General features: G+C 33.8%; 1 protein-coding gene across 4 annotated transcripts; it reads left to right on the top strand.

Moving 5' to 3' along the window:
- Positions 1–19,298: 19,298 nt before the first annotated feature.
- On the top strand, positions 19,299–23,024 carry LOC148199596 (receptor-like protein EIX2). Of its 4 annotated transcripts, XM_088114533.1 has the most exons (4): positions 19,299–20,312; positions 20,388–20,919; positions 20,995–21,097; positions 21,179–23,024. In XM_088114533.1, the coding sequence occupies exons 1-4, from the start codon at positions 19,299–19,301 to the stop codon at positions 23,022–23,024; spliced, it is 3,495 nt and encodes a 1,164-aa protein (XP_087970659.1). The 4 variants fall into 4 exon arrangements, with proteins under 4 accessions (XP_087970659.1, XP_087970658.1, XP_087970657.1 ...); XM_088114532.1 differs by having other exon boundaries at positions 19,299–20,919; XM_088114531.1 differs by having other exon boundaries at positions 19,302–20,919; positions 20,992–21,097.
- Positions 23,025–23,369: the final 345 nt, after the last annotated feature.

Raw genomic sequence — 23,369 nt, 5'->3', positions numbered from 1 at the left:
TTCTTTCAAGACTTATGTAATATCATATAAATTAACAAAACATGTAATAGTATCCAAATTGAAAATTCATACATAAAGATATGGATTCATCATATGTATATTCCCTCATCATGATCTGACCGAATTGCATGTACATCATCGTCAACTACAGATTGGTCATCCAACTTTGTTGTAGTTTGAAATGAATGGTTGTCAGCAATATCAATATTAATTAGATTGTCTTCGTTAACTTCAATTTGTTTTTTGCCTTGAAGAGCAACATACCAATGGTCAGACGAAGGATCTTTGACATAAAAAACTTGAGATGGTTGATGTACCATGATAAACGGTTCGTCTCGATAACCCACCTTGCGAAAATCAACCAGTGTCATACCCGAGTCATCTATTTTCACACCACTCTTATTGTCAAACCACTTACACTTGAACAATGGAACGGAAAACTTGGTGTAATCAACCTCCCATATCTCTTCTATTATACCATAATATCTCATTGATCCAAGTACAGGAGATTGATCTTTTGATGTGGAAAATTGAAGTGACTCAGCTTCTAAACTGACTCCACTATTTTGTACTGTGCTTTTATCATCCAAAGTCTTCGTATAGAATGTGCAATTATTGACTTCATAACCTGTACAACACACGACATCAAACTTCAAACCATTTGCAAGCCACAATAAAGTTTCAGAAGAATGTGGCTCTTTGTCAATTTCAGATTTGAACCAAGACATAAATGTTTTGTTATGCTCCATCAATTGCCATTTCTCTGATTGTCTTGGATTTTTATTCTTAACAATGGCTTTGTGTGCTTCCAAAAAAGGGATCACCTCATCTGTGTTGTTCAATATATAAAGATGCGCTTGCAACAATTCTTCGCGATCTTTTGTCACCACATTGACACCTCGGATGCTTTTACTTGTAGAAAATTTATTCAACCATGCTGTGCGAGGAACTCCTATTGGATTCGTTGATGTCATGTAATCTGAACAAAACTCGATACTTTCTTCAGCAATATACCTTTCAATCATCGAACCTTCAGGATGATATGGATTTTTAACGTACCCTTTCAAAATCTTCATATAACGCTCAATAGGATACATCCATCTTAAGTATACCGGTCCGCACAACTTGATTTCTCTAACCAAATGAACAAGTAAATGTACCATGATGTCAAAAAAAGATGGAGGGAAAAACATCTCTAGTTGACACAAGATGATAACAATCTCGCCTTGAAGTTCATCTAACTTTGTAGGATGGATGGCTTTACTACATATTGACGAGAAAAATGAACACAACCTGTTTATGGTGTGCCTAACATTTTTGGGCAAAATTCCACGAATAGCCACCGGTAACAACTGTTGCATTAAGACGTGACAATCGTGAGACTTCATGCCAACAAGCTTTAAGTCCTGCATTGACACTAAACTCTTCATATTTGAAGAGTATCCTTGTGGTACTTTGATACTCTTTAAACATACACAAAAACTTATCTTCTCTTGTCTAGACATTGTGTAACATGCAGGGGGCAAATAAGTACGTTTACCAATCTCCTTCGGTGCCAACTCTTCTCGGATATTCATGTCAACCAAATCCAAACGAGCATTCACTCCATCTTTTGTCTTTCCCTGAATGTTGAGTAATGTACCAATCAAGCTATCACACACATTCTTTTCTACATGCATCACATCTATGCAATGTCGAACATCTAACTTTGACCAATATGGAAGATCAAAGAATATTGATTTCTTCTTCCAAGGGGTCGTTACAGATGACTTCTTCGATGTTTTCCCAAATACATGATGTATTTTATTAACTTTTTGAAGAACTTCAAGGCCAGTAAGTGGATTTGGTGCTTCGTCCCTCTCTTGATCTCCATTGAATGCTTTTTTTAACCTTCGATATGGATGATTACGTTTTAGAAATCTCCGATGACGCAGATACACCGTCTTTCTTCCATGTTTCAATTGATGAGCTGCAGTGTTTTCTTCACATATAGGACACGCTTTATGACCCTTGACACTGTATCCTGACAAATTACCATAAGCAGGAAAGTCATTAATGGTGCAAAATAACATTGCACGCATCATAAAAGTCTCTGAAGCGAATGCATCAAATATTTCAACCCGTCAACCCACAAAACCTTCAAGTCTTCAACTAGTGGGCTTAGATAAACATCTATGTCATTTCCAGGCTGCTTTGGACCAGATATCATCATAGATAACATCATGTACTTCCTCTTCATGCACAATGCAGGAGATAAGTTGTAAATTATCAATATAACTGGCCAACAACTGTGATTGGTACTCAGATTACCAAATGGGTTCATTCCATCAGTGGCTAAACCAAGCCTAAGATTTCTACACTCTTTACCAAATTCGGGGAATTGTCGATCAATATTTTTCCATTGCTTTGAATCAGCTGGATGACGAAGCAGCCCGTCAATTTTTCTCTCATCTGCATGCCATCTAAGATTTTTAGCATCTTTGGGATTCGCAAACAAACGCTTAAGTCTGGGCACTATTGGAAGGTACCAAACTACTTTCAAAGCAGATCCATTTTTTTCTATCTGACCATTATCTTCACTATTGTTTTTTGACTTGTATCGTGATAAGCCACATTTTGGACACTTTGTCAAAAATTCAAACTCTTTCCTATACAAAATGCAGTCATTGGGACAAGCATGTATCCTTTTATACTCCATACCCATTGGACAAAGAATTTTCTTCGCATCATAATTACGAGTGGGCAGTGTATTTCCATCTGGCAACATTTCATTCAACAACGTCAACAGTTCTGTAAAACTCTTATCAGTCCATCCATTGCTCGCCTTCAAATTCATGAGCCTTAACACCGCTGATAAACGTGTGAACTTAGTTGAACCGACATACAAAGGTGTTTCTGCATCAGTCGACATCGTCTCATACACATGAGCTTTGGCAAAATTTTCTGCTCCAACATCGCGGATCATGTCCTCCAATTTGTCTTCATCCGGTCGATCTTCTTCCATGGTGGAATCAGTAACATTTACACTTTGAGAGTCAGTGGGAAAATCCATTTCTTCGCCGTGCCAGATCCATGTTGTATAGCATCTTAGAAAACCATCACATATAAGATGTTCTCTAATTTGAGTTGCGTTCAACTTTCTCCCATTCAAACAGTTCACACAAGGACATCTAAACTTCACTTCATCATCAGTTCTCCCCTCATTACGTTGCGCAAATTGTATAAATTCCTCTACACCTCTCTCGTACTCAGCACTAATACGTGGTAAATTAATCCAATTTCGATCCATATTCCTAAATATTACATAAATAATATTTTAAGGTTTATAAATAATACAAGAACTACAACACACATTACCAAAACTATAGCAAAAATCATACCATACATTACCAAAACTATAACAATTTCATGCATTATCAAAATTAAAGCAAAAATTATACCATACATTACCAAAAACTATAGAAACTTCATACATTACCAAAACTATAGCATTATGCAAAAACTAATGAAGAAATCATCTTAACAATGCAAAAGGGCATAAATACCTGGAAGAGGAACGGCGAAAACGCTTGGTGCAAAAAAAACGAAATCGCAGAGAGTGGGAATGACGCGTTTCAAATGCTTTTGATCGGCTAAAAACTGTTGTTTATCGTCACAAATGAGAAAGAACCGAACAATTTCAAGTTTAAACAGAGAAAAATAGCGTATCGGAGATGATGGGAGTCGGAGGGAAAAGAAAAAACGCGAAACAGAGGCTTGCGGGAAGAAGACGATCACTGTTCAAAGTTTTAATTTTTTTAACTCTGAACGGGGGAATCTACCGCGGTTCACTACTTAACCGCGGTATAATAGGGGTATATGCCGCGGTTGGGCGTGAAACCGCGGCATATACTGATTAAAAAAATAATACTAAATGGCATTTTTGAAATTATTTTCAAACTATATGCCGCGGTTCAGCGGGCAACCGCGGTATATACCTCGAAATATTTCAAATTAATATTAAATTAATTTCAGATAGGAGAATATGCCGCGGTTGCTCGTAGAACCGCGGCATATACCCCTGTAACGTACTCAACACAACTGCCCCCCAACTGCCTTCTGGGGAATTTCAGAAGTTACAGGGGGTATATGCCGCGGTTCTATGGGCAACCGCGGCATATACCCCCTGTAACTTCTGAAATTCTCTGACTGGCAGGGAAGTTGAGACGTTACAGGGGGTATATGCCGCGGTTGCCCATAGAACCGCGGCATATACCCCCTGTAACTTTTCAAGTTCTCTGACCCAGTCAGCACCTGCAATAAATTCGCAGGGGTATATGCCGCGGTTTTCCAGAGAACCGCGGCATATACTCTGTTATTTAATTTTTTATTCATACGTGGCGTCAAAGGCAATGGTTGACTGGAGTATATGCCGCGGTTTGGAGCAGAACCGCGGCATATATGTTCGATTTATTTACAAAACTGCCACCGCGCACCATTATGCTGCGGTTTTCTTTGAACCGTGGCATAATGTGCGCTGTAAAAACCCATTTTTTTACTAGTGAAAGCACGATAGGATTTGGCTGACATGTGAATCCGTTCTAAGTTACATCCACAATCAATTGGAAGACGCACCTATTTGCTCCTAGCTTGTCACACTGTTTCTAAAAAAGAAAAACAAAGTTTTTATAAGTCTTTAAGAAGTGTGAAAGTTTCACAAGGTTATTCATCAAATATTAGTAACCTTATTTCTATGGAAGAGTTAAAGTTAATTGGTTTAAAGTCTCATGATTGTCATGTATTAATGCAACAATTGTTACCAGTTGTTATTCGAGGCATATTACCTGCTTCTGTTAGAGGTATTCTGACACATATGAGTTTATTCTTTAATGCCATTTGCAAGAATGTGTTGACCCTGAAGTTTTAGATCAATTGGAAAATGAAGGAATAAGACTATTGTTTGAATTGGAGATGTATTTTCCACCTTTTTTTCTATATCATGGTTCATTTGATTGTTCATCTAGTTAGAGAAATTTGAATATGTGGACCAATTTTCTTAAGGTGGATGTACCCTTTTGAGAGATACATGAAGATCTTAAAGGGATATATCAATAATCAGTATCGACCAGAAGCTTCAATCATAGAGCGGTACGTTGCAGAAGAAGCCATTGAATTTTGTTTAAGTTATATGCCAAGTTGTGAACTAGTGGGACTCCCTAAGAGCAGACATGAAGGAAAATGTGAAGGTAAGGGTGGTCGATGTGTGAAAATTGAAAGTGTTAGTAAAAAAGAAGTTGATCAAGCTCATTTGTACATCTTAAACAACACGGTTGATGTGATTCCTTACATTACTGAATACGTTAATGAAATAAATGCAACACACCCAAAATGAGTGAAAAATGGACTCCTAATGAACATGTCAAAACCTTCTTACAATGGTTTAAGAAAAATATTTATGCAACTCCAAATGTTTCTGAAAGCCTATTGAGGCTATCTCTTGGGCCAAACACATATGTGATTATATATGGTGGGTAATATATAAACAATATTAATTTTTAGACAAAGATAGAAGATGACAAAAATATAGTTCAAAATAGTAGGGTTATACTACAAGTTGAGGCTGTGCACTTTGCTAGTTTAAAAGACAAAAATTCAATCACAACATCCATAAGTTATCTTGGAATAATACAAGAAATGTATGAAGTTGATTATGTCAGTTTTAGAGTCCCAGTTTTCAAGTGTAAATGGGTTAATATAAATTTCAGTTACATATGACTTTGGTTTCACATTGGTGGACCTTATCAAGATGAATTACACCGATGAACCATTTATTATGGATAGTTAAGCAAGACAAATATTTTACATAAATGATCCAGCAATTCAAAAATGGCCAGTGGTATTGGAAGGAAAAAACATGCACGGATATGATGATGAAGATTCTCTTGAAATACTTGAGCCAACAACTTTTGCATCAAAACCCATTGAAGACACAGTTGATGACATAGCCGATCCACACAATTCAGAGTGATCACAACGAAGAGATCTGGGAGATAATAATATCTTAATAGGTTTTGTGATATTTTTTTAGTTACTTTAAATGTTGTTTTATTTATCATATTTAATGTCGTACTAACCATAAACAATATTTTTCAGGTATGTCGACCTCAGGATCAGGAAAGAACGGATGTGGTCGATCTGTCACACGATTGCCCAATGTGACATTCCGATGTGTTGCGGAGGAGAGAATACATGTTGACATTGACCCGAGATTAGGTCTGCCTTCAGGGCCAAATCCTGGTGAGTTTAGGAGTTATCTGGGTGTGTTAGCAAACTTTTTAAGTTGTATGTAATATTTAAAATAGCAGTCATCTTGCTTCCTTCTATTCTATGAAGCACATATACTCAATATGGAATTAGGATGGTACAGGGACACAACAATGATTTTCAAATTTAGGATACATTAGCAAAAAGTTGTTAAATAATTTATATAAATGTAGAATATTGATAAATAAAGAGACATTGATCATTTATCATTAATTGAAAACTATGATGACAATTTTGCAAAAGACATATGTGATTATAACAATAAAATATAATTTTTTTTAATTACTTAATTATGATTGGAAATCTAGTAGACTATCAAGTATCAGTATAATTAAAGGATAGAGCATTGTATTTTCAAAGCATTATTACACAACATATGTTAATATGACATTCTATTATTCAACCATAGATTAATGCACTATTCTTTTATTAAGATTTTATCCATACGTTTCCGATCTTTACCCAGATGTATATGTAGTTTCAAATAATCCTTTTTTTTATTTTATTACAATGATTGGCTGAATGACAGTTTGTTGTTAGTGATTCTGGCCTAGGTGCACCTATAGGATTTGGTGGTTCTGTACAGCATTCTTCGTCAGTTTTGAGTTCAGAATTTTATTTCATGTCTGAAAATGTTATGCTGCATTACTTGATGAATATGGGATTATTGAGGGTCTAGTTTATGTTGTGTATGTTCTTATGAAGTGATAAAACCATGATGTTTACTAGGCATATGGAAAAGACTGAATAGAAATGTTAGAAAGATTTAAACAAGGTTAACTGCACTAGATGATTAAATTTGTATGACTGGGTTTTGTGATATGTTCTGTCCCATTCTGATTTGAACTTAAAGATTTTAGCGGATTTACAATAACTGGGTGTAATTATGGTTGATTGGAACATATGTAAGTAGAAGTTAAACTCTCTCAGTGGTATAAAACGAGATATTGTCTTTTATGATCGTGAATTCCAATTAGTGTGATGCAACTAAAAATGTTTGCTGTGGAAATTGTTTTGGAAATCTGAGTTACTGAAATAAACTGTTTTGAAGTGTCACAATGCATACTCATAAACTTAATTAGATTACATTTAGCCTGTGTGTATTCGTTGGATGAAATACTTGTGATCCTATATATCCTGTCTCTGGCTTTCTGGTGAATATTATTGAATATGCAGTATGATGTAAATTCTAATTGAATTTATTGTGTTAGTTAAATAACATACGTGAAAAGTTAGCTGTTATAGATCAAGAGTAATATGCAATGCTTGAATAATACCACTTAGTGTAGTATTTTTTTAACCGAATGGTGTATGATACTAATTTATTTTGGTCACACCTTCTACCTTAAGTCCAATTAAAAATATGGTTTTCTTTATCCCATTATCCATACTTTAGATACTTTGTTACGTGACAGACTACAAATTTTGCCAATTTCAGTTATTACAATTTTTTAACTAGTTTGATTTTTTTCACAATAATTAGATAAAGAAATCGGGACCGTCAAGTGTGGAAGCATGCTTATGTGAACAAAAGCGAAATAATTGAAAAAGAAAAAGTTTAACAAGTTTGGGACAAATGTGTAAGTAAAATATATTTATATATTATATATTTGTGTACGTGAAATGAGAATAAATGTGATATGTTTAATTGTTGTTTAGATGATATTGTCACAAACTAATTCAAAAGATATGAGTAATGATCACTCTGACATTTTGAGTCAAGCTTTATGTCTCTAAGAGTATTCAGGTCATGTTAGGGGATGAGATTTGGAGTCGGTTACAAAGATTATTTTCTGTCCAAAAAGTATCATACACATCATGAGCATGATACATTGACTACTCAAATAAAAGACGTGACTGAAAGAATAACATGGATGAAAAATGAGATTATTTCACTTTGAAAAATTGGTACACCAAATACTATTGAAGAAGCTCATTTTTGGTCTCAATAGTGGCCAAGAGAGTTGTACATTGTCATCAAATAGTTTTGTTGAGGTAACTAACTAATCTACATTACTTTCAATATTACTTTAATTTGCTTACTTTAAACTTACATAGGTCTTCATATTTAGTCACATTGGAGATTGTCTTATAATTTTATTTTCTATATTAAAAGTAACGTTAGTGTAATTTGTTTACTTTAAAAGCTCTCTACATTTGGCCACTTTAAATAATTTATCTTATAATTATATTTTATAATGTAGGGGATCTCAAGTTGTAAATTGTTTGTATCAATCACCTTCATTTTGCTTGGTTGCCCATGAAAAATTGTATAATTTTAAAAGTGATAAACTACATGCTAGACCTCTACCTAAGGGACATGTAAAAGTTAGTATAGATATTGCTTTGGAGCTAAATGTATCCTTGCCTATACCTATTGTTGATGATGACATGATGACATGACTAATCAATCTCATACAGGTTGTTGATAAGATATGTTTATACAATTATATTTATTGATATTTATGAGGATATTTTATCTATTACCTAACTTGTTTAATTGATATTGTTTTAGGATTTCACTCAATCTAAAACAAAAAAGATGAATAATACAAATAAATGTGTGCACCTAAAAAGAAATGTCAAAAGAAAATGGTCATTCAACATAGTCCTCGTAAATTGTTTCATCATAATCTTTGTGAATGGTGTAACTACCTCTCTTCGTTCCTAAAACTAAAGTCATGAGAGTCACTTCTTCCAATACAAATGGAGAAAAACATATTTGGACTACATGATCATAAAAAAAATCATTAATGTATAAATTATTGAAGAAGTTATTAACTATGCAAGACTAGGTACAACTACAATAAATAAATATATATATACATATATACATATATACACATATACACATATATACATATATACATATATACACATATACACATATATACACATATACACATATATACACATATACACATATATACACATATACACATATATACACATATACACATATATACACATATACACATATATACACATATACACATATATACACAATACACTATATACACATATACAAGATATACACATATACACATATATACACATATACACATATATACACATATATACACATATACACATAACACATATATACACATATACACATATATACACATATACATATATACACATATACACATATATACACATATACACATATATACACATATACACATATATACACATATACACATATATACACATATACACATATATACACATATACACATATATACACATATACACATATATACACACATATAACACATATAACATATTACATATACACATATATACACATATACACATATATACACATATACACATATATACACATATACACATATATACACATATACACATATATACACATATACACATATATACACATATACACATATATACACATATACACATATATACACATATACACATATATACACATATACACATATATACACATATACACATATACACATATATACACATATACACATATACATATATATATATATATATATATATATATATATATATATATATATATATATATATATATATATCAGATACAACATATACTACTTTTTATAGTTAACTTCATCATATTGACACTTTATCATACTATTAATACGCTTTTATAGTTTTCTTTTATAAGGCAGCTGTATCAAAATTTTGTTAAGCCAAATGATTATTTAAGAAAATATTTGGTGGATTATTTTTTACAAGCACCTATTACAAGGCACCTATAATAATTTTGTCACTATTTTTTAAGAAAATATTTGATGGATTATTTTTTAATATAAAATTATCTTTTAATCTAAAAATTCCAAGTGTAAGTTACCTTTCTTTTCAAAAGTCTTTTGATAAGTCCGTTGGAATATAATTATTGCTCTAAAACTTTTCTGACGATCTAATTTGTCTTCATACTATAAAATCAATAACATTTCATTTGATAACAAATTCATTGTAGATGCCATATGTTTCGGTAGGGATTTTATAAGACTGAGACACTAACATTCACTAGTACAAAATGTGCTTTCAAACTCGAACAATAGACCTCTCTTTACACCAAACAGCTGCCTATTCAGACACGGTGGCAGTTTCGTTATTAACGAGACCTTATAGGCCTCGGTTCAGACTAGACTAGTGCCAAAAAGAGCTATCCATTCGGTTGTGAAGGAAACCGATGCCTAATTAGCAGTTTCTGACGCAGTTTCTGATGCGGTTAAGAGAAACCCGAGATGGAAGAGGTATACGGCATCGGTTGGTAGGAAGGACCGAGGCATAAGCCTTTACTGCCTCAGGCACAATAAGGACCCAAGGCATATAAGCCTCTCTTATTTCCCCAAAATTTTCCGCAAAATTTTCCCCAAATGTTGAAGGAAAACCTAGCTCCCTGCTCGCTCTGGCTCTAGCCTCCCCTCGCTCTCCCTTCCTCCCTCCCCTCGCTCTACTCTCGCCTCCCGCCCCTCGCTCTCGCCTCCCTTCGCTCTCGCGTCCCTCCCCTAGCTCTCGCCTCCAAAATCTCCTGCGAGTGCGTCGCCTCTAGAGGGAAGAGCAACCGGTGGTGGTGCGTCAATGGTGGCGGCGGTGCTAGGTGGTTATGAACGGAGTGTCGTGATGGTGTATCAATGGAGTTTTTTGGTGAAAAAGGTGAGTGCGATTGGGGTTTGATGTTGATGGTGGTGGTGCAAATTAGGGTTTGATGACGGCGGAGGAGGAGGAGAAGCGGCGGAGAGAAGCGGCGGAGGAGGAGAAGCGGCAGAGGCAGCAACGATTGAGGTGGCGGAGGAGAAAGCGAACGACGACTTTGCGGCTCTGTAAGGGAGACGAACGGCGCGGGAACGGGGACAGGAGCAGCTCTGTTCGCTGGTCGCTGGTGTCTCTGTGGCGAAGAATGTCTCGGTCTGAGAAGGTGAGATTTGGGTCTGTTCGCTGCGTATGGGTTTCTTTGAGAGCTTAGAGCTCGTTGCATTTGTGTTGGGTTTGACCGTGAGGTAGATTGAGGGCACTGGATGACAGTAGACTCTTGGATTGAGGGCAGATTGAGCTTAGTTGGGTCTGCAATTTTGGATGGCAGTAGATCGTGAACATTTTCTGTGCTTTCTGCTTCAGTGCTTTCTGCAACTTCCTGGAACATTTTCTGGAAAATCGAAAACCATTATACGCCTCGATTCAGGTCCCGGAGCAGTAGAATCCGAGATATTGACTCGGTTCAACAGAAACCGAGGCAAAATCCTATTATTTTTGGACTCGGTTCATAGCCGAGGCAAAAAGGGGTAGATTTTTTACCTCGTTTGTATATGTCTCGGTTACGGAAACGGTGTCTATAACCGAAAATAATCGAGGTCATATCCCTTGATTGCACTAGTGATTTCTGATGCTTGAATCACGTGTTCCACCTTCTCCTTCCACCTGGACTACTCGGCTTCCAGAGTCTGACTGCTCAGTTGCCTCCTTGACAGAGAGGGGAAGTATCTACAAAAGATACTCCGACGCTCAAGTTAGGCATAGGTTATGCAGCCATAGCTCTCAAGAAAGTGATTTTGTTATCACTGTGGAATATTTTCGAGTGAGTAGAACGTAAGTGAAACGTACCTGGTTGTTGGCCCTGATCCTGTATTTATAGGTTGTCTCATGGACCCTAAAATGATACAGGTCCAATAAAATATAAACAGACTTACCTTAAAATCCGATTGGTTGCTCATTAACCGCATATCAAGATTTTTAATCAGATATCTTTGATTATTTTATCATCCGCTGGACATCGGGCCCAATAATAATATAAGCACTGGCCGAATTATGGCCCAGCTTTAATAGAACCGTTTGCGCTGGTTGGCCATAGTGGTGACCGAACGGTGCTAAGTGTATGATCATTCGATCTCTATTAGGTATAATACATAGTTGACGAACATTGTCCCGGTTTGACCTGATTGACGAGTGTTGTAGTGGTTTGACCTGGTTGACAAGCGCTACTATAGTAGATCGACCGATCAATCTTTGATGATTACTAGTCTATATATCATAGTATCACTAGTGCAAAAAAGGTTTTTTATACCTCTTAAAAAGGCTTTTTATACCTATTTTTGGGTAGGTATAGAAGCAGGGGATATAGAAAGTTTTCGATTTTTTATACCTACTCTAGAACCAGTGTAGAAAGTTTTACTTTTATGCCTGTTCTGTTTATAATAGGTATAAAAGTCTGATATTTACACCAGAGAAAAAAACTTTTTTTTATACTTGCTGATGCTATAATAGGTATAAAAATCTCACTTTTATACCTGCTGGTACTATAACCGGTGTGAAAAAACAAGACTTTTTATATCTGATATAGATTTAACCAGTGTAAAAAGTGACGTTTTTTTAAAAATATTTGATTTGTATATACTACTATCCATATTCAGACTTGCATAAAATTCAATCCTAGAATACAGTTTAAATAATCAATAACGAGTAAAATAATCAATATTATTTCAATTACTAACACATCAAAATGTAATATTTACCTAACAAAGTTCCTAAATATATTTACCTAACATAGTTACTTAATATAGTTACACATAAAATAGTTCCTAAATTCAAAATGTAATATTGAAACATCTAATCATTTACAAATGGTTAAAAAAATGCAATCCACTGCTCCCGAACATCCTTTATGACATGTTGCTCCATTGGAAATGTGTCATCAAATATCTACACAATAAATACTTTGAGTCAAATTATAATATTAATGGCTTAATATCTTAATTATAATATTAATGGCTTAATAATAAGTTACCAATTTGTTTTTTTTAAACCTGAAGGTGCATTCAAATAATCATGTTAGGAACCTATTTACTACTCTTTGTATGGTACAAAAATCAAGTCAGTCAAATTCAGGGACATAAATTTATAATCATGTGATTTTAATAGAAAATAATTGTCAAAATATGATATCACATTCAACCGGATATAATATGGCCTTCACCAGGATAGGTAATATTAATTCACATAAAAAAAAACAAATTAAACAGAATTACTCAGAGTGAGTGGCCACCCTCTCAAAGTCAAATTATTGCTACCTTGATTTGATCCTGTCACCAGAAAATATCTTGTTTAATCTTTTTATGTGCATGAATAGTACAAAAGAATCATAAAGAAATTAACACTAAATGTGGAACTTATTTACCCCAGAAAAAAAGTATTTTAGGTAGTTAAAAGTACTAATTATAATAGTGAATGAATATTTGTACATCGTTAGTTCTAAGAGGATCCAATCAGCACCTATAAATGAGTGATATAACAGTTTCTTACCTGTGGCTCACATACATAATAGAGCAAGATAGAGAATATAACCTGGCATGATCCTTTAATGCTTTGTTCATTTGTTGTTGTGCAGTGCGCTTCACCTCATCAATTGTCATCTAGGAACAATGATATAAGCTAATTAGAACATCCTTTCAACAAGATTAAACAGAACTTTATAGCAAGTCAGAAATAAATTCCATTTTTTAGCATAGAAAATATGTCAGCAGAAATAAAATGAAAATATGAACATAGACAGTTCAATGAGAGCTTGAAATATAGGGAAGCTGGTAAAACTAAAATCCATATGGTTTTACTGATCCTATTTTCAACCCAGCTTACTACCATTCAAGATAAGAAAGTTTTCTCAAGTTTAGAAGAAAATAATTTATAGTCTCATTACATACATATGATATACATATATACATTAATTGGATAAATTTGGAAACAAGCACTGCCTATTCTAGGAAACAAATGCCTGAGATTGTGGGATTGATATGCTATTAATAAAATCAAGATATAGCCAACATACAGAATTAAAAACAATAGAAATCAAATCTGAAACTTCTCAAAATAACTCGCCAAGTTTGGACTTCGGATTTTTCAACTTTTTCCTTGTACATTTTCATTCCAATTCCTCCCTCTCTCCCCACCAGACATTTTTGAGTAACAAATTAGTAAATCCAATTCAGATAGTTTCTACGGGTTAAGTCTAAAGGCTTTGGTAAAAATGAAACAAAAGTTCTGGAACCCAAACTATCTTTGTAGCATTTACATCTAATTTCTATAACTGCAGATTAGCACTGAATTTATTATGGACAAAAGAATAAAATTTCAACACATGTTAGGAGGTATTTGTAAGAGCTTCCACAAATATTATGTGGGCCTCTACCCTTATAAGCACCTTTTATCTTATTTAAATAAGCTTTTTGGCGAAGTTTATCAACACAAGTTATCTCTAACTTGCTTCTTTAATTGTTTTTACAGTCAAATTTAAGATAATCTCTAATGTGATAAGAGCTACCTAAGTGCTTAATAAAGTTGTTCACTCAAACTCCTCATACATTGAAGAATTCTGTCGAAAATTCACAACTAACATATGAGCATGTCACTTAATAATAATCCAGCCATCCAGTGAGTAAGCCAACAGACCATACAAATACAATCATATAGCATAAGCCTCCTTATGCAGTGTTATAACAGCTAATTATAGGCAAATGCAACTACATATATGGTCAATTTTTTTAAAGCATTAAAATATGTAGTTGCAGGACAAATGGCATTTTTCTTGAAAGTTTATATGCTTTCTTGTTAACAATGCATGGTGATTGGACATTTGTACATAGTACCATAACAACCTCTGCTCTCATATAATGCTAGGAGACCATATAGAGAATTACTTGTTTTTACAATAAAAAAGAATCCAGCCTATGTTCTACTCATCAGGGCCAAAGTGACGAATACTAATTATCCTTTCTTTCTTGTTTTTATTTGTGGCCATGTGTCCCAAGACTAAGATAACATGCAGATTTAATGTTCATAGTAATTTATCATTTAGCCAATAATGCAAAGGACAGAGAATATTAATACATGAGTTGTGGTAGAAATACTTACATATTTTCTTTAGGCTTACCAGAAAACTCTTGAATGTGCAGGGCAAATGATGAAAACTCTTTGGAGTTAGATTTTGGAGCTATTGATTTCACCACCCCATTTGGTGGATAATGACCAGATTTGGCAACTGGCAGCTTCTTAGCTCATATCACTTGGAAAAAACACTCTGAAAACATTGGAATACTAACAAGATTCCCTAAAAGTAAATATCAAGAATATAACCATGAAGTTGCCCATGTCTCAAGTGACTGCTTAGAACTTTCATCACTTACTGCTAAGCTGACATCAGATGAAATCAGTGATTGACTCTTCTGATTTGGCACACTAGATGCTGAATCCTCAAATTGTGGAGAAGACAAACGACTAGCATTAGGAAACTTTGATACAGAAGAAGGTGTGAAGAAGATGTTGCAAGAGAAGCAACAATGTCATTCTCAAATTGGACATGAGATTTCACCTTAGACACGTCCAATGAGGGAAAATTATTAAACTTCAACGGTAGCCCACTGTTAGAAGGAACCAACTGAAGATACAATTCCTTGCAATTATTAATAGGTAGACAACTATTTTCCATATAATGTTGTTGATTGCTCCCACTGGCAGGAGTAGGCAAGAGTTGTTTCTGTAATGCACAAACAAACACACTTGAGCCCATAGGAGGACATCCCATAGTATAATAAAGGTTTGAAGACAGGCGTACTCCATCCTTCGAAACCTATGTAAATGTAAAAAAATATAGAAGTTTGGTAAGGATAGATGCCGCATAGTTATTATAAATATAAATACATACAGACACTTAGATATAAAAGAGGGTCTCCTATAAATATAGCTCATAAGAAACAATTTTATGAAAAAAAAAATAGTAACAACACAAACCTTATTAGCAGGAAACACCATTGCAAGCACAGAGTAGTTCCCCACATCATCATCATCATCAACTGCCTTCCCAATTTTTAGTCCATGGCATTTGGCACACTCATTAGCTAATGACATGAGGGGAAAACTACGCACCACAGGGATCTTGTCTCGTACCCTCACCATCATCCACTCAATCACCTAATCCCATATCTCATTGCTCACTTCTGCGTCATCTAGAAGCCGCAATATTATCTAAAATTCAACAAATCCGAGATATTAGCTCTAATTTTAACAATCTTCCGTGCAATCATAAATCTTGAAATTGTAAGCATTTTTCACCTAAGTATCAGACTTCATAAAACTATCCCTTCAGTGACTAATATATATAAAATTCAGTAATGTTCAGAAAACTCAATTAAATAGTGCTTGGAAATTGTGAGAATCAGTTACCTCGAAGACGATCTGGCACGCTCGGAATCTGGCTGTTTTGTTGGATGTCGTAGCGGCAGCTAGGAGGAACTTGAGGAAGCAATCGAGGAACTCGTCGGAGGCGGAGGCAGCAAGGGCATAGACGAAGGAGACTACGCGTTCAACAGAGGCAAGGCGCCTCTGGAAATCAATGAGAGGAGTTAGGATTCTGGAGAAGGCAGAAAAGAAAGCCGAAGAAGAGGATTTGGCTCGGAGGAGTGACATGAGCTTTCGGTTGTGGGTGGCGTATGATGTTCGAGCCTCATCGAGAATGGCCGCAATTTCAGCATCAATCGCTTCTAGATGAGTCGTGGAACCCTAATATCCCAAATATAGCAAAAGAGAGAAGTCGCAGTCCAGTAGGATGAGGGTTTTCACGATTGATTTGGCGATTTAGAAGCAAAGGAGAAGAAGTGCGGCGTGAAAGTGAAGACGCGGGGAGAGGAAGTGAAGAGGGAAAACGCGGGCAGAATATTAAATATTCCGTACCGGTTTAAAGTTGTAGTCGGTATAAAAAATGAACTTTTATACCTATTTTTATTCTAACCGGTGTAGAAGTATTTTTTATACCGCTTTTCAGTATAATCGATGTAAAAAAATTTATCTTATTTACGATATTGTCATTACATCATTTTTTATACTTGATAAATTTGAACCGATATAAACAGTAGATATAAAAAGTTTATTTTACACCAGTGTATACACCATATAATTTGTAGTTTATTTTATGCATCACGTATATGTAAATTGAATAGATATTGTATTTTTAAAAAGAAAAACATTAATCCACAGTAAATTTTATCCGAAGTTTGCTGCTTACCAGTTTTAATTATAATAGATAAACATGTATTTAACTAATTAAATATTATATAGAAGTTGGAGTGACATTTAGGGTGAGGACTAGAAAATTCTAAAGTAAACCCATCACATAAGTATGATATGACAAACAACGAAAAGTATTAGTGTATAATGACCCTCACATTTATATAACTACAAAAATGAAAAACACTGTCATTTGAACGGGAAATAGAACACTTATAAACTAAAATATTCAAATATAATGTAAAAATAGTTAAAATTAAAAATATACCATCCCGTGTTTAATTAGTAATGTACATGTAAAACAAATGATGAAAATAAAATAGAAAATGTATAGAAATATCACTTTTAAATCATTGTTACAGTAGAAATTCACAAGGTTTACAAATTTTCATATTTGAAAAAGTAAAAAAGAATTGTTGTTGTCGTCTTAAATATTAATTAATTTATATTTTGTTCTCTTAGAAAAAAGGATGTTTCCTTTTTTATTTGTCAATATTTCTTTATAATGTGTAATTAAGACAATTTACCATAGCGAACTTATAACGTATCTGGATTTTTATTATTTAAATTAAAAAATTTGGTAGAACTTAAAAAATTAATAAAAAAAATAAAAAAGAATAATTTTAACATTTTTTTTTATAAAAAATCACTCAAAATATAAAATTTTCTAATGGTATTTATTTATATAATGTTTTAGTTCTACATAAAAATAAATAACTTATGTTTTACTCGTATGTAAATGTTGGACTGTCTTTGAACTATTCCAATGTCAAATTAACCATCTTGCTATTCATAAAAGAAGCTATTGCAAATATTACAACTTGTTAAGAAAACAATTGCCTTGTGAAATGCATTTTCAGAGTACTTTTTTAATTTTATTATGTTTAGAATATTGACTTATAATTCTTTCACTATTAACATTTGATCGATTATTTTTTATATAAAATTGTATTTTAATCTAAAAATTCCAATTTCATGTTAGTTACCATTGTTTTCACAAGTCTTCGAATAAGTCATCGATTGAAATAGAATTATCATCCCAAAAAATTTCCCAATAATGAGGAAAGTGACAAAGGTGGAAAAGTGGAGGGTTCCCTTGTCATTTTATTTGAATAAAGACCAATGTGTAATTTTCCAATAATGACTATATTTATTGATGTTTCCTTTTTAATTTGGAAATATTTTTTACATTTTGTCCCATTACCCCAAACTAGTTTACTTAACAAAGTCATTTGCTAGTAATATGAGATGACAATATTATAGGAACAAGATATAAATGGTGACATAAGCTTTCACTATTAAAATATTTTCTTAGTATTTAGCTGGACTTACAAATATTTTAAAATCTCGTTAAAGAAAAATATCTATTTTATGAATTTTGTAAAAAAAATCACAGACAATATACGAATTTATAATTGTATCTATTTTCATAGAATATTTTGTCTCTAAGAATAAATAACATTATTTATTATTCATGTAAAACTATGAATTTGGACTCTTTCTATGTCGTTAGGAAAAATTAACCATCTTGGTACCCACAAATAAATATAATGCAAATAGTACAATTTGTTCGACACAATTGCATTTTGAAGTGCATTTTCAGAGCACTTTCTTAATTTGGTTTTCAAATATTAACTTCCAATTCATTAATTATTTGTAAGGTCGAGTTTGATGTTTATTTTTCATATAATATTGTCGTTTAAAATGAAAATACATAAGTCTTCTTCGAAGTCAATTGATACTATTGAAATCTTGCATGCATTAATGAAATGCATAATAAAGTTATTTATGGACCACAAAAATTATTTGATATGATGAATAAAAAAAATGGAAACAGGCAAACACGACAATGACGACGACTTAGAATAAAGGTATTGGGAGTGCTTAATTCAGAACACATATCAATCTAATTCTATACTATTCACTCTCTCTGTTTGATGATGAATATTCTGAAAGTAATGATGTTTATGTTTGTGGTGAGTGTGATGAGTGTGGTGTTGCAGGTTGCTTATGGACAACACCATATCAGATGCCTTCCAAAGGAGAGGGAAGCACTCCTTCAATTCAAGGCTGCCATTGTTGATGACTTCGGCATGCTTTCCTCTTGGACCACTCCCGACTGTTGCCAATGGGAGGGGATTCGCTGCACCAACCTTACCGCTCATATTATACGTCTCGACCTTCACGGAGGATTTCATTATGAATCTCTTTCTCTTAGCAATTATTATGAACCCTATGCCTATGAAGTCTATTACATTGGAGGAGAGATCCACAAGTCGTTAATGGAGTTGCGACACTTACAGTATTTGAACCTCAGTTTCAATTATTTTGGAGACACTAATATTCCAGAGTTTCTTGGCTCTCTTACCAACTTGAGATATCTTGATCTCTCTTCATGTCATTTTAGCGGACAAATTCCAACTCAGATAAGTTCTCTTTCTCATTTGAAATATTTGAATCTTGCTCATAATAATTATCTGAATGGTTCAATACCTCGTGAACTTGGAAATCTCTCTCGGTTGGAGTATCTTGATCTCAGCTACAATTCTTTTGAAGGATACATTCCTTCCCAACTAGGAAACCTTTCAAATTTGCATAAACTCTATCTTGGAGGAGGATATCATACTCTCAAAATTGTCAGTAGTGATCAATGGTTATCTAATCTTAATTCTTTAACCCATCTTTCCTTCATTTCCATATCTAATTTTAAGAGTTCTCCTAGCTGCCTTCCAACCATTGCCAAGTTACCAAAACTAAGAGAACTCAGTTTAATTGATTGTGGCCTTTCCGATCATTTCCTCCTTTCATTCAACCCTTCCAACTTCAATTTTTCTACTTCTCTTTCTGTCCTTAGACTTTCCTTCAATTCCTTCACGCAACCGATGATATTCCAGTGGGTGTCAAACACCACTTCCAACCTTGTTGAGCTTGACCTTAGTGGGAACCTCTTGAAGGGTTTGACATCAAATCATTTTGGCTTGGCCATGAATTCGCTTGAGCACCTTGACCTCTCCTATAATGGGTTCAAGGGTGAAGATTTGAAATCATTCATGAATATATGCACCCTACGTTCATTATACATGTCCGGAAACAATATGACCGAAGACCTTTCGTCAATTCTTTATAATTTCTCCAGTGCTTGTGTTAGATACTCACTACAAGAGTTGAGTTTGAGAGACAACCAAATCAGAGGCTCCCTACCTGACCTTTCAGCATTTTTAAATTTAAAAACGTTCGATCTTTCTTCCAACCAATTGAGTGGGAAGATATCTGAAGGCACTAGATTGCCATCTCATTTGGAGCAGTTCTCAGTTAGCTTTAACTCTTTAGAAGGTGGTGTTCCAAAATCATTTGGGAGCTCATGTACTTTGAAGTTATTGGATTTGTCTTTCAATAAGTTGAGTGAAGATCTAACAGTGATATTTAATCATTTGTCTGGATGTTCTAGATACTCACTACAAGAGTTGAGTTTGGCATGCAATCAAATCAGAGGCTTCTTGCCTGATCTTTCAGCATTTTCAAATTTAAAAACGTCCGATCTTTCTTCCAACCAATTGAGTGGGAAGATAGCTGAAGGCACTAGATTGCCATCTCATTTGGAGCAGTTCTCAGTTAGCTTTAACTCTTTAGAAGGTGGTGTTCCAAAATCATTTGGGAGCACATGTACTTTAGAGTTATTGGATTTGTTTCATAATAAGTTGAGTGAAGATCTCACAGTGATATTTAATCATTTGTCTGGATGTTCTAGATACTCATTGCGAGAACTAAATCTCGGTCAAAATAAAATCAATGGCACATTACCTGATTTCTCAATATTTGCAAAGTTGGAAACGTTGGATCTCAGTATCAATCAAATTAGGGGTACTTTGCCTCGCAACCTCGCAACAATGTTCCCATCATTAAAAAAATTGTACCTTGATAATAACAAGCTAAATGGGACAATTTCTGAAGATCTTCGATTTCCAACACAACTTGAGGAATTATCCTTGATGTCAAACTCTTTGAAAGGTGTGTTAACTGACTCTCATTTTTTTAATATGACAAAGTTAAGGACATTGAGGTTGTCAGATAACTTACTTACTTTAGAAGTTACTCAAAATTGGGCTTCAACTTTTCAATTGGTTACTATTGAATTGAGGTCTTGTAAGCTTGGTTCATTATTTCCCAAATGGCTCGAGAAACAAAATGTATTTCAATCCCTTGACATTTCAAATAGTGGAATATCAGGTACTGTTCCAGAATGGTTTTGGACCAAATTTGGATTGTCAAATTGGATGAGTATTGATATTTCATGTAATAATTTACAAGGTACGATTCCAAATTTGCCAATAGAGAAACATGATTTATCTCTTAGTCTTGCATCAAATCAATTTGAAGGTCATGTTCCGCCATTTTTACGAGGCTCAATATCTCTTGATCTATCAAACAATAAATTCACAAATTCTTTTTCATTTTTATGTTCTAATGGTGTAGCTGAATCTTTACACCAATTAGACCTTTCAAATAATAAGTTTTCTGGACAAATTCCAGACTGTTGGACCCATTTGAAGTCATTGGCTTACTTAAATATGAGTCACAACAAGTTTTCAGGAGAGATTCCTTCTTCAATGGGATCACTCCTTGAACTTCAAGTTTTGTTATTGAGCAGCAATAATTTAACAGGTAAAATCCCTTCCGTCTTGAAGAATTGCACACAGTTGGTGATGGTAGACATAGCAGAAAATAGATTATCAGGATCTATCCCAAATTGGATCGGGAACGAATTATCGCAGTTGCAATTTTTAAGCTTAAGAAGCAACTATTTCCGTGGGAGTTTACCGTTACAAATTTGTTATCTAAAAAGCATTCAACTCTTAGATCTCTCGCAAAACAATCTATCTGGAGAAATTCCTACATGCATAAAAAACTTTTCCTTAATGGCTCAAATGACTTCTTTGAGAGATTATCGAAGTTATTATTATTTGGTCAACACTAGTTTTTTCTCACTCTCAGGTGACTATTCATATGATTTGAATGCAATCTTGATGTGGAAAGGTTCAGAACAAATGTTCACAGACATGGGATTATCACTTTTAAAAAGCATTGATCTCTCTAGCAATCAATTCTCAGGAGAAATTCCAAAAGAAATAGAGGGTTTATTTGCATTGGTGTCATTGAATTTATCAAGAAACCAATTGACAGGAAAAATTCCTTCAAACGTTGGAAAGTTAACATCACTTGAATTTCTTGATTTGTCACAAAACCAACTTGTTGGTTCTATTCCTTCAAGTCTTGCTCAAATTGATCGACTCGCTATGTTAGATTTGTCACATAATAATTTATCTGGAAAAATTCCAACTGGCACACAATTACAGAGTTTCGATGCATCGAAATATGAAGATAATGTTGATCTCTGTGGACCACCATTAAAGGAATTGTGCATTGATGGAGTGGCAAGACAAGGACCAATAATTAAATTTCAAGAGGATGACAATTTGATTTTCAATCGTGAATATTATATAAGTATGACAATTGGATTTGCTATAAGCTTTTGGGGAGTGTTTGGCTCAATCTTAATAGTACATTCTTGGCGTCATGCATATTTCAAGTTCTTAAATAATTTAGGAGACACTCTTTATGTCATGACAACAGTGAAAGTTTTCAAAATCTGCTACAAAACATAGCTACAGGTAACATTATTTTAACCTGAGTTAAAATTTTTATTTTTTTTTGTTTTATTATTGTTATAATTATTAAGTTTTTTTTCATTAAATTAGTTTTTAATTTAAAATTAGAGACTAATTTAAAATTAATAATATTAAATATGTAAAACTTTGATAGCTAATGACAATGATCAATTTAAAGTCTAATTAACAAATTAATTATAATTTTTTATTTATAAAAAAGACTATTTTACATACTAATAACTTCTAATTGATATCCACGTAATTAATTATTTTGATTTCTAAATTTGATTAATGAGTTTCTTCTCATAAATGATTCACATTTCCAAATAATAACAATTACAA

Source organism: Vigna umbellata, chromosome 4, assembly GCF_029865625.1.
Source record: "Vigna umbellata cultivar VRB3 chromosome 4, Vumbellata_1.0, whole genome shotgun sequence".
In the NCBI taxonomy this organism is placed as follows: Eukaryota; Viridiplantae; Streptophyta; class Magnoliopsida; order Fabales; family Fabaceae; genus Vigna; species Vigna umbellata.
The sequence above is the reverse complement of the archived record's forward strand: the minus strand, read 5'-3'. Positions and strand labels throughout refer to the sequence as shown.

Bases quoted from the DNA above. Each gene is read 5' to 3' on its own strand.
- LOC148199596 (XM_088114530.1), top strand. From the start codon at position 19,302: ATGAATATTCTGAAAGTAATGATGTTTATGTTTGTGGTGAGTGTGATG. The intron at 21,121-21,189 runs GAGAACTAAATC...TTGCAAAGTTGG, and splicing joins ATGTTCTAGATACTCATTGC to AAACGTTGGATCTCAGTATC.